Source organism: Micrasema longulum, unplaced genomic scaffold (assembly GCF_059751315.1).
Source record: "Micrasema longulum isolate JH-2025_06_02 unplaced genomic scaffold, ASM5975131v1 h1tg001085l, whole genome shotgun sequence".
NCBI lineage: Eukaryota > Metazoa > Arthropoda > Insecta > Trichoptera > Brachycentridae > Micrasema > Micrasema longulum.
This window is the reverse complement of record NW_028278273.1, coordinates 630268-645597: the sequence shown is the minus strand read 5'-3', so window position 1 is coordinate 645597 and position 15330 is coordinate 630268. Positions and strand designations below refer to the sequence as shown.

Sequence of the window (15330 nt, the reverse complement as noted above, 5' to 3'; positions counted from 1 at the left end):
ATTATGTTCTAACATTTAGTAGATATGATAATAGATAAAGGTAGATATCTAATTAAACTCGATATTGCTTAGAATCACCTTTGCAAAGTGCGCTTGAGGTATTATATTACGAAAATGATGCTATATAAGTTTTCCATTATAATAATAATAAATAATTTATTAATTAACGCTGCACAGGAGGTGCGTCTAGCGGAGAAGCTGTAAACATCAGGACAGTACCTACACTCGAGATGTTCTTAAATTTTTGCCAAATTTCAAAAATACGCTACGCTATACATTATTAGAGTCGTTTTTCTTTGCAAAACACGAGTTAGATGCTCTTATCTCTATGAGTCTCGTAGAACAATATGAAAACGTTATGAATCTTAATGCGCGTGCGCGGAAATTCTAACATTTCTAATTGAGCTGGATTCAAAATGAAGAGTAGTATCAAAATTCCAGCGTATCTAACGAATACTATCAAGGCCAAGGTACCTTGATATTCAGTATATTGATATAGGAAATACGCATACGTAGGGGTTGTGAAAATATTGTTTGAATTTGTAAATTGCGTGTGCTCGAAGATTTACTGCGATAATTTTAGGAATATTTTAGGTTTTTTTTTTTTATATTTGCAATTTTTAATGATCAAATACATATGATTATCTTCAAATATTTAAGGGATGCGCCGCATCCACAGTATGTATGAGCGGAACGCGCCTGCTACTTACCTATCTGGATATTTTGTGTGGTGCTTTACCATTATTTTGAAATACAGATTATTTTTATTACATTTCGATGGCTCACATTTTGTATGGATAAGTTTTTGACATATCTAAATATTTTGTGTGATTTTGGTAATATTATTTTGGGTGACCTTTCCAACGCTCTGGGGTGCTATTCTGAACCGTTTTCGCGGCACGAGAAAACAGTTAAATACGCGAGATAAAACGGCCGCGCGAGCGTTTGGAAATACCGCCCCGGAACAACAAAAAATACATTGCGAGGCCCAATAACCAAATTTGTTAGATGTCTGAGATCCCAATTAATTGAAGCCCAAAGGATCGACTGATTGAGGTCCTAAGGGCCTATAAAATTAAGCCCAAAGGCCCGAATTTACAGCATGTATCGATTACTGCACTATCTGATGATTTATATAGAACATCATCTAAAACAGATACCAGATTTAAACTTAGCATTTTAATTTACTGCCGAAAGAACTTAAATTAAAAACACAATGTAACAAGAGCAAAATAAGGGAGTGGCTACTCGATCGAAAGTTTGTACATGAATAGTAGCTTACGTGTAACTGTTTAAAATTTTCATATATATTATTGTATTTTTAAAAAATAAAATATATATACTATGTATATTTGTATATACATATAAATGACAAGATATAAGCCCTGTAAATGCCTAGACTTCCATATTCCCTTCTCAAAAAAAATTTCCATCCCTGTTGGAATTTGTTAATATTATATAAGTTAGTATTAATAAAAATCTTTTTTATTAATACTAACTTATTAAAAGGTTTTTAGTTTTGGAAAAAATAAGATAATTGAAATGATAAAAAAGTAATAATGTACATTGATATTAAAAAAAAAAAAAAAATCTCAATCGCACAAATGCCGCATTTTCGCACAAAAACAATTGTCCAATTTTGCGACAGCACCCTTTTCGGACTACTGTTAAATCAAAGATATTTGAATGTCAGTTAAAGGCACACTGTTCTGCGTGGTTGCGTAGGCACAGTAAATGATCACTCGTTTTACTGCAAGTTTTACATCTGGCATCTCTTTTTGAAAATTGAACTCGTCAGATAATGCTTTCCTGAATCTGTCATAATCCCTTATCTATATCTTAACAGCCCTTTTTGGAGAAAAAAATGTGTTGCTTTTACGTTCCGCGGTGCGAAAACTATATTTCCTCTTTCTTCAAAGGAAACACAGTCCCCTTTTTCTTCATACAAACGTATTCCCGTATTGTCTCACTAGATTATAGCACTAGAGCAATATTGTTTACACATTATTGATATGTACCTACTATTGGCGTATTCTTATTGTTTGTTTTTTTGATAAATTGTTTATAATGGGAACTAGAAGTATCCAAAAACACATAAAAGCGTCCAGTTTTATTTGTTGTCCTAAACGTACGGTATACAAAAATGATGTCTATTTTTAAAAACGCAAAAGGTACCAACACAGAAAATTTAATTCTGATACTCGGATCAGTTTTAAGGTGCGGAAAACGAGACAAAGAAACGTCGATTAGTTAGGCATAATAAGTTCACAGTGCAGTTGTCTTTTTTGCACAGTATCGGGGAGGCATTTGCGAGAGAGTAACAGAAAAACAATGTTCAAATACTTATTTATCAAAATATCACTTTTTTTTCAATTTTAAATTAATAAGGGATTGTGAAGTAATGTCGAGCAAAAAAAAAGTTAGTTATTATTAGTTATTTATTTTTTTAAATTTATATTATTTAAGTTAATTCCCGCGAAAACTGTTCTTTGCATTGGCCACGCCTCTAATACGTCACGATTCGGATAAATTTTGAACTTTGTTTGTGAGCGTTTAAATTTAAATAGAACATCGTCACGAATCTTGACGTCACAATTGTCAAGGCCAAACATGTCGCGTTTTTGTAAAGACATATTTTTTTGAACAATTTCATTTTAGAAATTATGTATGAAAATATTTCTCCATAATATCCATATTGAAATAAAATTAGTTTAGTTTTTTTAGTTTTAGTTTTTATTTTTTCTTCAATATAGGTATAATTTATACGCTTATTGAAAGTCAATATATAAATAACTAAATTAACAAAACAACACAAAGAAATAGTCAGTTTTCAATCAATAAAAATATTCAAAAAATAATCAAATAAACTAATACAAATAAAATAATACTATTAGTTCCATATACTAGAATCTTCCATGTACTTCCATATCCATAATAGGCCTTTTTTGAAGTACGGTTTTTATGAAAATTTTGAACTTATTGTCCGTCATAATTAGGACACTGTCGGGTATTCTATTGTAGAAGCGTACGCAGTGCCCCACAAACGATGTGCTTACCTTCCTTAGCTTCAATTTCGGGATTACCAATTTGCCCTTATTTCTAGTATTAGGAAGAGAGAGAATCGCGAAAATTTAAGTTGTAAATACCTCTCACTGCCCTCTTTTGCAAAACAAAAACTGCGGAAATATCGGCAGCCCGTAATTAATTTTTCATAATCCGTTTCACGTGTTTTTATCGGTATTCGTAAAATGTGATATTTCCCTATTGTCCGGCACCCTCTTAATACTTATAGTAAAGAGAAATTCAGATTTATTTAGTTCTTTTGTAATCTAGTTATTAAGTTATTTATACTAAACGCGCTGAAGACACGTAACCGCAACTCCATTCCCGAAACGCGGATGAACGCTGAGCTTCAATACGAAGTAAATATAATTAGTATGCATAAAACAGATAACGGGCATCGAAACAACGTGATTACTTATTTTGTTTCGAGGACAGACATTATGTACAAATTTATTATGCAGATTGTTGCAGTTGCCAAATATGCCAATGACCCAGACTCAACGACTCGGAATCTGAAAAACTATGCAAGACAGAATGGGGACAACACACCCCTAAAAGAAAATAGGTAGGTACTTGCGTTAAATTATTTGGAATTTTTCCATAAATTCGTTCTAATTTTTAAGGGTATTGTAAAAAATTGCAAATCTAGCTCAAATTTCCCAAGCATTTGGCGAATATCAGTACGAATCTACTAACGTTGTTTTTAATAAAAATCAAATCTGTTTTGCTTTAAACTGAATGATTCGTGAAAATCTACTATTATTTTTATATTTTATTTATGTAATTAAAGTAGACCTAAAAACGAAATAATAATAAAATGGCACACAAAAGGCAAAAATCCCACATAACGTCACCCTAACTTAAAAACTCGTAAATGAACAAAAATTATATTTTGGCGTTTTCTGTAAGGACTTCAAATAATCTATATGTGTGTAAAACGTGTATATCCGTGGAGTTCGGATTATTTTTGAAAAAACTTTGCTGCTATTCGCTAATAAGGTAAAAAAAATTACTCCCCTCTAAAAAAGAAATATTTTGGGATTTACGAGTTTTACAGTTTAATTAGGCAGACGCCAACGATATGCTTAGCTCGTTTGCGTTTTTTATTTTATTTTATTTTACCTTTAATGTCTCATCGATAGTAAAAGTTCGATAGTTATTTTTTTTAAAAGTGTAATATTTTATTGAAGATATAAATTAAAATGTTAAATCAGTTGTAAGCATTGACATATTAATAAATGGTCGTTAGTAAACATACTAAAGGATTTTTTTATTCATGTTTTTGTGCTTTTTTTTTTAATAGAAAAGAATTCCATGAAACGTGTTCCTAGTTGGAATACTAGGGGAATACTCGAGTAATTAAGAAAATAACAGCTTTTTATATAAAAATTATATATAATTATAAAAATATTTTATAAAACCACTGAACTTCCTCATTTATACATGACAAAGCCGAATTCTATTTTTCCAACTACCCTCGATTCGCATTGCAAAATTTACGTTCAGCGAAACGGAAGCTGCAAATGCATACAAACGAAAATTTAAAATGCATTCGAATCGGACCAGCTTACCTATCTATCCTTTTAACGAGTTTTTAACCATTTAATGTTTTTGGTAAAAAAAACCTAATTTAAAAATTCATCACTGATTCTGAGTTTAAAATTTATATACCTTAAGAATTGTATTATTAGAAGCAAACTTGGAAATCTCCACTGAAGGAGTTCCTGAGATATTTGCGAAAAACTTTGAAAAGAGAATTGTGAGATTTGTAATTATGCTTCTCTAACTCAATAGAGAATGCTAAGTTTGCGGTGTCAAGTAGCATAATTGAAATATGTTTTTGATAGATTTAGAGACGGTTCTGAATTACGTTATTATTTAGGCAGGTAGGCTTTTATGTATAGTTTATTTTGACGTCAATAGCTAATTTTCCGTTTTTGGTGGAGACTTCTAAGTTTGCTTCTGATACCCACATATAGAAGGTATGTATACCTACACAGTGCTCAAAACATGAGGAATTTTTAGTGAGTGTGAAATCGTTAACATTGTTTAAAACCAAAAACCCATTCGTCTTATATATTTTTAGCTTCTAATTTCTATGAAACCAAACATTCGAAAATAACTGAAGCTATAGTTGGTTGGGCGATATGACTATTTCAAATTTGCTTAAGGCCCAGAACACCTAAATACATTGATTGTTGGTGAGTTTTTTTTCTGTAGGTTTTATATAGGCCTACATAAGTACGCCATATAAACAAAATGTTAAGTTTCTTTCAAACTACTGCGTTCAGAGGTCCTATATAATTACGTATTCTCTACAAGTGTTCTACTTAAAGACTTCTTCGAAATAAAAAATATTTTTTATAGGTCTAAGACAATAGGTTTTCTTTTGCATCATCGGAAAATTACAACACAAAATGGTCTCATAGGCCTATTTCACACCATGGAAAAAATCCACACGACACGATAAAATAACGGGGTGGGTTGATATTTATTTTTTGATTATTTTTATTTATTTAATACCAGACAGACGCAATAACTAGTGAACCATGAGGCTGACTAATCTTCCCTTTTCTTTTGAAGGATTTTTTATCTGAGAGTAACAGCTGAATATTTTTTCAATAGATACAAAATAATATAATAAATGTCAATTCATCCAAATTTTATCGTGCCATGTAGGTTTGGACGATACGTGTGAAATAGGCCGTATAATTGGAAATAACATGAGAAATAAAAGAGAATAATTTTTAAAAAAAAACTTAAATTCGATCACCCTTATTCAAAGTCTAAATTAGATAACTGGATTGGTTTATCTTATCTTATTCAAAAAAATTGAATAATTTTCTTCGTTTACAAATCATTTAATGTCCAAAAAACTCATTTTTTGGCAAATGGGCATATTTTTATTTCAACAATATTTGAGTATGTCCAAATGCTTGCAGACTGGCTGGCTGATGAATCTCACCTACATAGTCAACAGATGGAAGAGTTGAGGAAATTCGGATGTTTAAACACGGGCAGAATGGTGAATGTTACAGTGTGTAAAGTGGCCACTTAAACCAGCCAATGACAGGTCATAAGCCCTGTAAGTGCCTAGACGTCCATATTCCCTTCTTAACAATGTTTTCCTCTGTTGACATAAATTTAAATATTTTTATTTATTGGGGCCTTTTGCCAAAATATGATATCGGAAATCGTGTTATAAAATATCATTATCTGACTGTTCGTTTGAATAATAAAAAGAGATAAAACACGTTTCTGGGTGTTTTTTAAAATTATTTTAGTCTTACTGGAACCCGTAGAATACTCTGAATAATAAATACATTGTGTTTTATGCCTAATTTTGTATGACTTTTACGTGACACTGATTATAAATGTGTGGTTCCCTTTCAAAAAGTTTTTAAAAATATATAGGTACTAGTTGTACTGGTTGGTAACGTCAAACTTAAAGGAAAAAAGTCCAAGTTTCTTATTTTTTATTAGTCTACCCCTACAAAACGTGAAAGCATTTCTGCAAGTATTTATAAGCTAAATGAATACTTACGAATGGCAGTGCTAAAGGTACAATATCAAAAATAATTAGTGCTTTTTGAAAATTAATAAAATTGATCGTTTGAACTACTGACCCTCATTGCAAACTGTTAGAAAATTTCAATTAATAAATAAATTAAGATTTTTTTTTGCTCATAGGTACTTTTAAAATATGCATATTTTTCTTATACCTATTCTCAAATAAGTTCAAATTGTAAAATAAATCAATTCCTGCCTCGATACAGGGTGTCCTAATGAGGCAGATAATTACAAAATAATAAAAAAAAAACATAAAAAGTGCAAGTTTTTATTTAAATTAATATGTTTTTTTAGTTGAATTAAAGTTAAAGATCAGTACATTTTAATCATAAAAGCCTTGCCCAAAATAATATTTATATTATGAAGTGCAAGTAAATACATTATATAAATATACCAAAACATATTCCTGTGCATACAAATGATTGTGAAGGTCCATTGACTATTGCATTGTCACCTAAATGAGTATATTGGAATGGAATTCACTTTCTTGAATATAATTTTCAATAATGAAAACCCCTTATGCAGAAGTAAAATTATGGCATTATGATTATTTATTCTAATAAAAAGTTTAAAGATAAGCTACATGTTTCTAATTCTAAAAATAGTTAAGCTAAAAATTATTGCTCGTAGGGTATTAAATCACTACATGGGACAAAGCATCGAAATATATTCATGGACTAGTGATATATTAGCAAACCTTAGACAAATAAAAATGCTTAAATGATATATGAAAATATGGGGTCCATCCATAAAATGATGTCACTGAAATATAAATATAAAAGCTGATTATCGTTAGTTGCGCTAAGCGGATGATTTCAATAATTCTATTTAATATTTAACCTAACAAGTTAAATATGTAGAGTTTAGGATATGACAGAAGAGATTGTGCCAATACCAGGGTCTAGAAAAATGTTTACTAAAAATCTAATAGTTTATTTACATATTAAAGACCTTTGAGTTTGTGCATGAATAAAAAACAAAACTGTAAATAAAACATGCTTGCATGCAGTAAAATGGTATGAATAGTGTTATTGATTGAAATGGTAAATAAAATAAATGTTTATATTTTTCAGAATATTGACCTCAGCAGGTCAACATTCCTAGTGTTAATTTTAATCCCCATTAATGTAACAACAAAATGTTTAATATTCTTTTGTCTTACAACAATGTGTAATGTCCCCCTTGAACTCGCAAGAGTATATTGTGTTTCTTTTTTCATCTTAAAATGTAGAATGTCACGTCTTCTTAAGTTTAACAATAATAATCATTATAATTATTTTCTCTTTGGTCTAATAACAGCATGTTATGTCCTCTTTGTTTTACAACAATATGTCATGTCTCATTTGGTCTAGCGACAGCATATTAAGTCGCTTTTTGTCTAATAACAGCATGTTTTATCCTTTTCAGTCTAAGAAAAATATTTATTTATGGCACATAATCTTTTTGTGAATTGCAAAATATAATGTACAGTAAAAACATAATGTGATAAGCTGATTATAAATATATATTTATTTATAAGATGAAAAGAAAACTGGAAAAAAGAAGTTCAGGATTATAAATCCCAAATGTAAAATAGAAAAATTATACATCTCACCAGTAACTCGGCGCATCTAAGATCAGACATATTTTGAGAAGTAATAATAGCCAGAGTCCCTGATGTTAAATACAAAACTGATTTATCAATATTTAGCTCCCCACCCAATGTTCTGGATTACATAATAAATGCATCACTTTGAAATTTAGTCATTCTTATTTTAATAACCTGCTTTAAAACTTCATAAAACAGCAAAAATTAATAAAATGACCTATTTGATAGGTTAACTTAGTTAATGTTAAATATTTTATTAAGATATTTTTTACAAAAATCAGCAGCTTTTTTTATAAAGATAAAATTAAAATCCATATTTGCTAAAAAAAAGTACTGAACTAAAAAGCTTTTAGTTTTACAGTTTGGTTAACTTTTGGTGCAAAATAACAGCCATTATTGATTTAGGGACTGGCTGTAATTATTATTACTCAAAATATTAAAAGATTAGTTTTTATGTGACTTCATCATTGAATGGATAACCCCGTACCTAATGTACCTCGAATTATCGTCTTCGTCCTTGGCCAAGTCTTGTGCCGAAGGAGCGGCTTCGGGTTGGGCCTCAGTAGCCTCGGGCTGGGCCTCCTCAGGAGCAGCTTCATGCTTGCGGAGGCCGGGAATAGGAATCCCTGAACCCAACCAACCACTCATCTGAGACTTCACGTTGGTGAACATATCTAATTTGCTTCCTGCCTTCGTGGGACTGCAATTCAAAACAATGCATATTAAGATTTATTCAACTAATCACAAACCTGAAAATCCTACTTGAGAAAGACTTGAGAAAAGAGTGTCATTTTATTTCGAAAATCGTGTAATTTAGTTAAATTAATGTGAGTCACATATTTCACTCAATTGCATAAATTGCATAATTGCAAAAAAAAGTTTACTCAACATAAGTTACAAAACCCACCCCGAATCACAAATTACTGTATAATATGTATTGTAAAAAAAACAGTATTTTGTGATTTCCTCTCAAGTAAAAAAAAAACACCTGCAGAGTGTATTTCATTGCTCTAATTTATAGACTTACTTCAATTTAATAAGAATTAAACAACATAAATAAATTTAAGTAAGTCGTCAAGATTAGTTAAGTGGAATTTTCTTTAACAAATCTAGAGAAAATGCTGGTTTTGGGAATTATCAGCAGATACCTTTGGGTCTTTTCGCCGCCCTCATTGGCACCACCGTCTCCTGCATCTTTAGTGGGGGTGGGAACTTCCTCATCTTGGGGCTCACCTTTGGCGGCTCCCATCCACGAGCTGACCTGATTCGTGAGTCCAGAAAACATGTTCACTGTTAACACTTATTTACAACAACGAAGGTAAATGGCGAAACTTCACAAAGGAATAACACTTGTTAGGATATATTTAAAACTACCGCACTACACAGTCACGACGTTGAACATATCACCGTACGAAAGAGAAAATCTTCGGCGACTGACAAATCAGCTGAAACGTAGAAAAACGATGCCAGAACAATCGACCAGGGTAAACAAAACTGCGCAAGAAGACTTGCGCAAAATTTAGAAATGTCAAGATAAGACTAAGCCAGTGTTGCCCATAATGCCACAGTATTGCTATATAAATAATGATGAAACTATTGTGGATGCAGAATGATATTGTAAATCATACTATTTTTGTTTGTTTTAGATAAAATCATCAAATTCCCAAACACCATTTACGTTTTGCACAAATACCAATCAATATTACTTTTGATCACAATTGCGATATCTAAGATTCTTTTCTCAAAACTTATGGGATAAAATAAAAGGCTTTACAATATAAAAATATTTAATAATACATATGTAGGTATAGGTTTATGCTTTATAAAATATTTATGCTTTATAAAATGTTTTCAAATAAATCATTAAATAAAAAATTTATCGTTTTCATCATCTAAAATTTTATGCGTTTAATATATTTCGTACCTTAATAATAATTTTCGATTAGGTTTTAAAACGTTTTTTTTTTCATTGAAGATTATGTATTTACGTATTATAATTTACATTTCATGCTAGTTTCATCATCAAAAAAGTTTTGATTGTGTTACCCTTAGATTTGAAATTTTAAATCTTAATTACGCCTCGTAAATAAATTATTGTATTTATTCATTATTTTTTGTCGGCCTCGTGATGTAATGGTCAGTGCGTTTGTCTATCATGCAAGAGATCTCGGGTTCGTTTTCCGACATGGTTGATACGAAATAATTATTTAAAAGGGCATTTTCACACAATTATATTGTATAGTTCCTTGATTGGTACCTAAAACGTAGGACCTAACATCCTTCAAATAATCATCCCACTTCGCCTGTTTATCTGAGAAAGCTCTTTTAACCTCTATCATAGCATGGGCTAACTCTTCGTTTTTGTAACGAGAAAACCCTATCAATGCTCATTAAACGCTCCAATTTTGTTGCCTCTTCTTTCACAGTAGTAGCTGCTTGATAATGGAATAATCTACCCACTAATGTCAGAGACGCCCCTTCTTAATTTACACTCAAATCACGTATGAAATGTCACTTCCTGAATATTTCAGTTTTTTATTTTTCCTCCTTCTTTTCTTCCCTCTTTACCCCCTTCCCCCTCTTCATAGTATAGTGTAGATATTTAGTCAATTTTTACTTCTTATATATATATATATAATATTTTGTTCTCTAAAGAAATTATGAATAAACCAACAACATATTTACATACCACTGATTTTCTAAAATTGAACGGTTTGGGTAGGTAGAAAGAAATTGCCTTAAGGCAATATACCAGCCTTTTGCATCCGTATGTAAACTGTTTATGTACATAAAGTGTATAAATAAATAAATAAATATCATCTTACCTTTATTTAACAAAAATGATCAAGACACGCTGCGATTAGTGTACCAATGCAGTACATCATTTTCACATTAGGTGCGAAGAGGAAATGATGATGATTTTTTTCATTTCAATTTCGTATTGTACGACTAATTGTTTTGAATTAAAACCTATAAACAAATATACCTTATCAAAGCCGTACTCTTTGAACTACTAAATAAGGAATATAATACTGAGAAACTTTTTTGAAGATTTGGTTGGTTGTACGGTTTTTTCGTAATCGTTACTTTTACCAAAATCTTCTCATTTTGTCATTTTTGAGGGCATAAAGGGTAAAGTGTTACCAAAGACAGTAACTAAAATATTAATATTATGTTGACCTCTTGGACCCATTGTTTATGGATTCGAAATCTTTGGAATTAAATGTCAGTTGTCAGTGGGTTTTGAATGTTTCTAATTTGATATCTAGTTTTTGTGTTTATAATTCATAAACTTCCTTGAAACACCTTGTGCTTCTGTTTTATTATTATTTGTATTTGTTCGAATCGCAGCAATTATTTACTTATTTGCAACAAAATATTCAATGCAATTTGTGTCGTGTCAGTGGTGATCGTTCTTGTCATCTGACATTTTCGGAAACCTTACATTTAATTTTCTAATTACGGATTATAAATACACCGTTTTTTATCGAATATATTGTCCACTTTGAAGGTTAAATGAATAATTACTACTTTTGCTCGAATGCTTATGCCAAGTGACAAAATTAGTAACCGAATTAAAATGTCTTAATTCATAAATTTAAGAATTTTGCCATCAAATAACTTAAAATGCCAGAGACGAAATTGAAAAGCCTCCACAAGGGTAAATGCATCGACGATCTAACGCCTCAGCATGAAATTAGCAAGAAAACATTGGAAAAGAAATCAATGATGTTAGTATACAGTTAATTTGTTATCTTTTGTGTAAAATGTATTCCTAGTTGTCACCTTAGTATTAGCAGTTAAAATGCACAACATACATACATAAGTACTATGCGATTTTGTTCATATGTTTTTAAACCTTCGTCAATTCAACTCTTCTTAACATCAAAATGATATTCAAATAAAGTAATTCAGGTTGTGGTCTTGTATAAGTGTTGCCAACTCCTGATCAGAGGTCCGAGGGTCGCTCTTCACTCTACCACTACATGAATCTATTTTTACACTTTTATTTACAACATATTAAATATGGCCACACAGTTGAAATATTCACATAAAACCTAAATATACTATTGTTTATTTTTTAGCAATACTAAATTAAACAAAATTAAAGGAATGAATTGTTTGATTGGCCATCAGAAATTTGAGTGACCGTGAAGTAGATACCGTTTTTATTGTAAACTTGTTTGAAACATATGAATACACTACTTCCTAGTCAATTTGATAGACATGTTTGATTGATTTTCAATGAATTGTTATCTTAATATTTAAATCTATTAAAACGAAAATATATTAATCATAAGAAATTTAGAAACCATGTTTACATTTCTTATCTATGTCATAATGCTCTTGTATATAGGTGTATTATATAAACACCGTTTACAGTCTTTTTTGTTCGTTGTGTGTGCAAATATATCAATGTATTTGTAAAGTTTTTTTGCATCACAACAGGCCAGGAAGACCAAATACAGTGGCTGATTACAACACAACACTCAGGCTTGAGAAAAATCATGTCTAATTTTTGTGGGTTTTTACTGGGTATTGAACCCGGTACCTTTCATGCATGAGTCTAGCATCTTAGACGTTACACCACGGAGGCTGCCCCTGGCACTTCATCAGTATACCTGCATACTAATACCTCATTTATTTATTAAATATGTTAACTTTTAACATGTTGGCTGATTTTTTTTCTCCTAGGATCCACTCATATAGACACATATCATAACTTCCTTATTTTTGTTAATATTTCACTTCCGATTTGACCGTAGTTGATGGTTTGAAGTAAATCTTATTTGACTAACATACTGGGACACTTTTGTGGCTGACTGTTTTTATAGGTACACAATATCTCCTTCCACATAATTACTTTAGTTGCATATTAGCTAAAGCCATCTTTTCACTACCAATGTCTTTTGGACTGACGGCTATAGCCGTCATTTCCTGAATGTGAGACATGTTTTTGACGACTATAGCTGGCATAACCGCAAACGTGTTAATAAGATATCCATTTTAAAACTACATGCCACGCTAGGTGAGCCTGTATCATGGCGGAACTTTCACTATTTTTAATAAGCAATCAACATGTGAGTATTCAATACAAAACTTGACAGTTCCAGTCTCCTGCTGACTCATCCAGTAAGCTGCCACTCCCGTTCTTTATTCCATTTTTCCTGTGAGATTTTGTAGCAGGTAATTAATCTATTATGAGCCATAAGCGTGTAACACACTCTCCGTTTCCATGTTCAGAGGGCCGGCCATTGAAATAGAGCTCGTAAACATGCTTGCTTTTATACACAATTTGAATGATTAGACCGAGAGTTCTTAATTATTTTATATTTCGTACTCTCAGACCCATCTGTTCAGAATCATTATCGAAAGATACGGACATGAGAAATCATTCAAACTATCGAATAAAATATTATTCGATTCTTTATAGAAATGTTGTGATCCGTGCATTATGTAAGCCTGAATCGAGGATTATCAATAAAATAAAAAAAAGGAGTCCTGCTTTGGATAGGACATGTAGAGCAAATGCACAACAAAATAACAACTATAAGGTTTTTGATGGATGTAGAAAATAAGGAAGACCGAGAAACACACGGTATGACCAAATTCAACAAATACTTCAAACTGGACATGTCCAAAGTTGGAATAATCATTGCACATGCATGAAATATGAAAGGCGAGGAAGTGAGATCTGTATGCAGACAGAGTAAAGTGCCATTCTGTTCTCTCTGTCTACCCCTACTGGGGAAAATGGTTTGTTTGTGTGTGTTAGATTTAATCTGAAAATTGCCTTAAGTTTTTCGGCTTACTGGGTACTGCTATAGTAACACCTAATGGCATTTAAAAAGTTACGTTCTGTGTTGATTTATAGTTAAATACTTAGGTCCAATTAGCATGTGGCTGCATTGACCTCAACCATTAAGGATTTGGGAGTTCTAAAATTCCCTTCAACTTGTTAATGTAAATTCGTGTAAGGGTTACTTACTTCACACTTTTTTGTTTCATTACAGGTTGTGTAACTCCGCAGTATTACTCCGTGAGAAAGCTCACGAGTATCTTCATGAGGGGGATCAGGAAGAAGCATATATTTTTTTAATGAGATTTCTTTTTATTGTTCAACACCTCAAAAACGCACCGGACTATACTTCGCAGAAGACAAATATACGTGCTAAAATATGTTCAAAGATAGTAAATGAGGCTCTAGATACTGCCAAAAATCTAAAGGAAGGCTTAGAGCAAAGGTGACCACATAATGAAATTATAACATTTTTATCATTACCTATTTATTTAGTCTTCTACTATCAACCTCGTGGTGTAATGGTCAGCGCGTTTGCCTACCATGCAAGAGGTCTTGGGTTCGATTCCCGACATGGTTGAAATGAAATATTGATTTAAAAGGGTTCACACTAGTATATTTCATAGTCCCTGGACTGGTACCTGAAGCGTAAGACTGATAATCTACCCTATGCACCATTAGGTGCGGCAAGGGAATGATGATGATGATTTATTTAGTATTACTTTGTTGACTTGTTTATTTCAATTTATACTTTATTATTTTATGTGTGTTACTTATTTTACACAAATAAATATTTCAATGGTGTAAACAAAATAATAAAAAAGTGGTATGTTGACAGTGTTTATAAGCTATAAATTATCATGCAATAATTTTATCATGTTATTTGATCTTACCCTTATCTACGTACATAACAAATAAATAAATATCAGCTCTTTTACTTCACAAAGGTCAACAGATGGAAGAGTTAAGGAAATGTGGTTGTTTAAACATAGGCAGAATAGTGAATGTTATACAGGATGTAAAGTGGCCACTTAAGCTTTAACCAAACCAAAAATTTGGAACGCTTTTGTTCTATGTAATAGAGCTTCTCCAGAGAATTATTACCCTGAGGGCAAAAGTCATAGAACACTCAATTTATTTGTAATTTTTTTATTTTTTTTACATCATAAAATTGCTTTGTTTTCAATTTAACTTTCTATTTAAAATACATTTCTTACGCTCTGTAAAAATTTAAGCATTAAATTATGGTAAAGATTATTTGCTCTTCTCTGAAATTCAGAGTTAATATTTTACTGTACTAATTACGATA

The 15330-nt window shown here is 31.3% G+C and overlaps 2 protein-coding genes across 3 annotated transcripts in view; one reads left to right on the top strand and one right to left on the bottom strand.

Moving 5' to 3' along the window:
- LOC148277093 (synapse-associated protein of 47 kDa-like) overlaps positions 1–9762 on the bottom strand; it is a 65081-nt gene extending 55319 nt beyond the window's left edge. Inside the window, exons 1-2 of one of the 2 annotated variants that reach the window (XM_088233350.1) lie at positions 9370–9762; positions 8718–8921 (exon numbers count right to left, since the gene is read on the bottom strand). In XM_088233350.1, coding sequence (XP_088089476.1) covers positions 8718–8921; positions 9370–9506 — 341 coding nt within the window. In that variant the 5' untranslated portion in view covers positions 9507–9762. Of the gene's footprint in view, positions 1–8708; positions 8922–9369 lie in introns of both variants that reach the window. The other variant, XM_088233349.1, reaches the window with a different exon arrangement.
- Positions 9763–11419: 1657 nt separating this feature from the next.
- Positions 11420–15330, top strand: part of Usp8 (Ubiquitin specific protease 8) — a 33014-nt gene continuing 29103 nt past the window's right edge. Inside the window, exons 1-2 of the mRNA XM_088233351.1 lie at positions 11420–11952; positions 14236–14466. Of these exons, the coding sequence (XP_088089477.1) occupies positions 11849–11952; positions 14236–14466 (335 nt within the window). The 5' untranslated portion in view covers positions 11420–11848. The remainder of the gene's footprint in view (positions 11953–14235; positions 14467–15330) is intronic.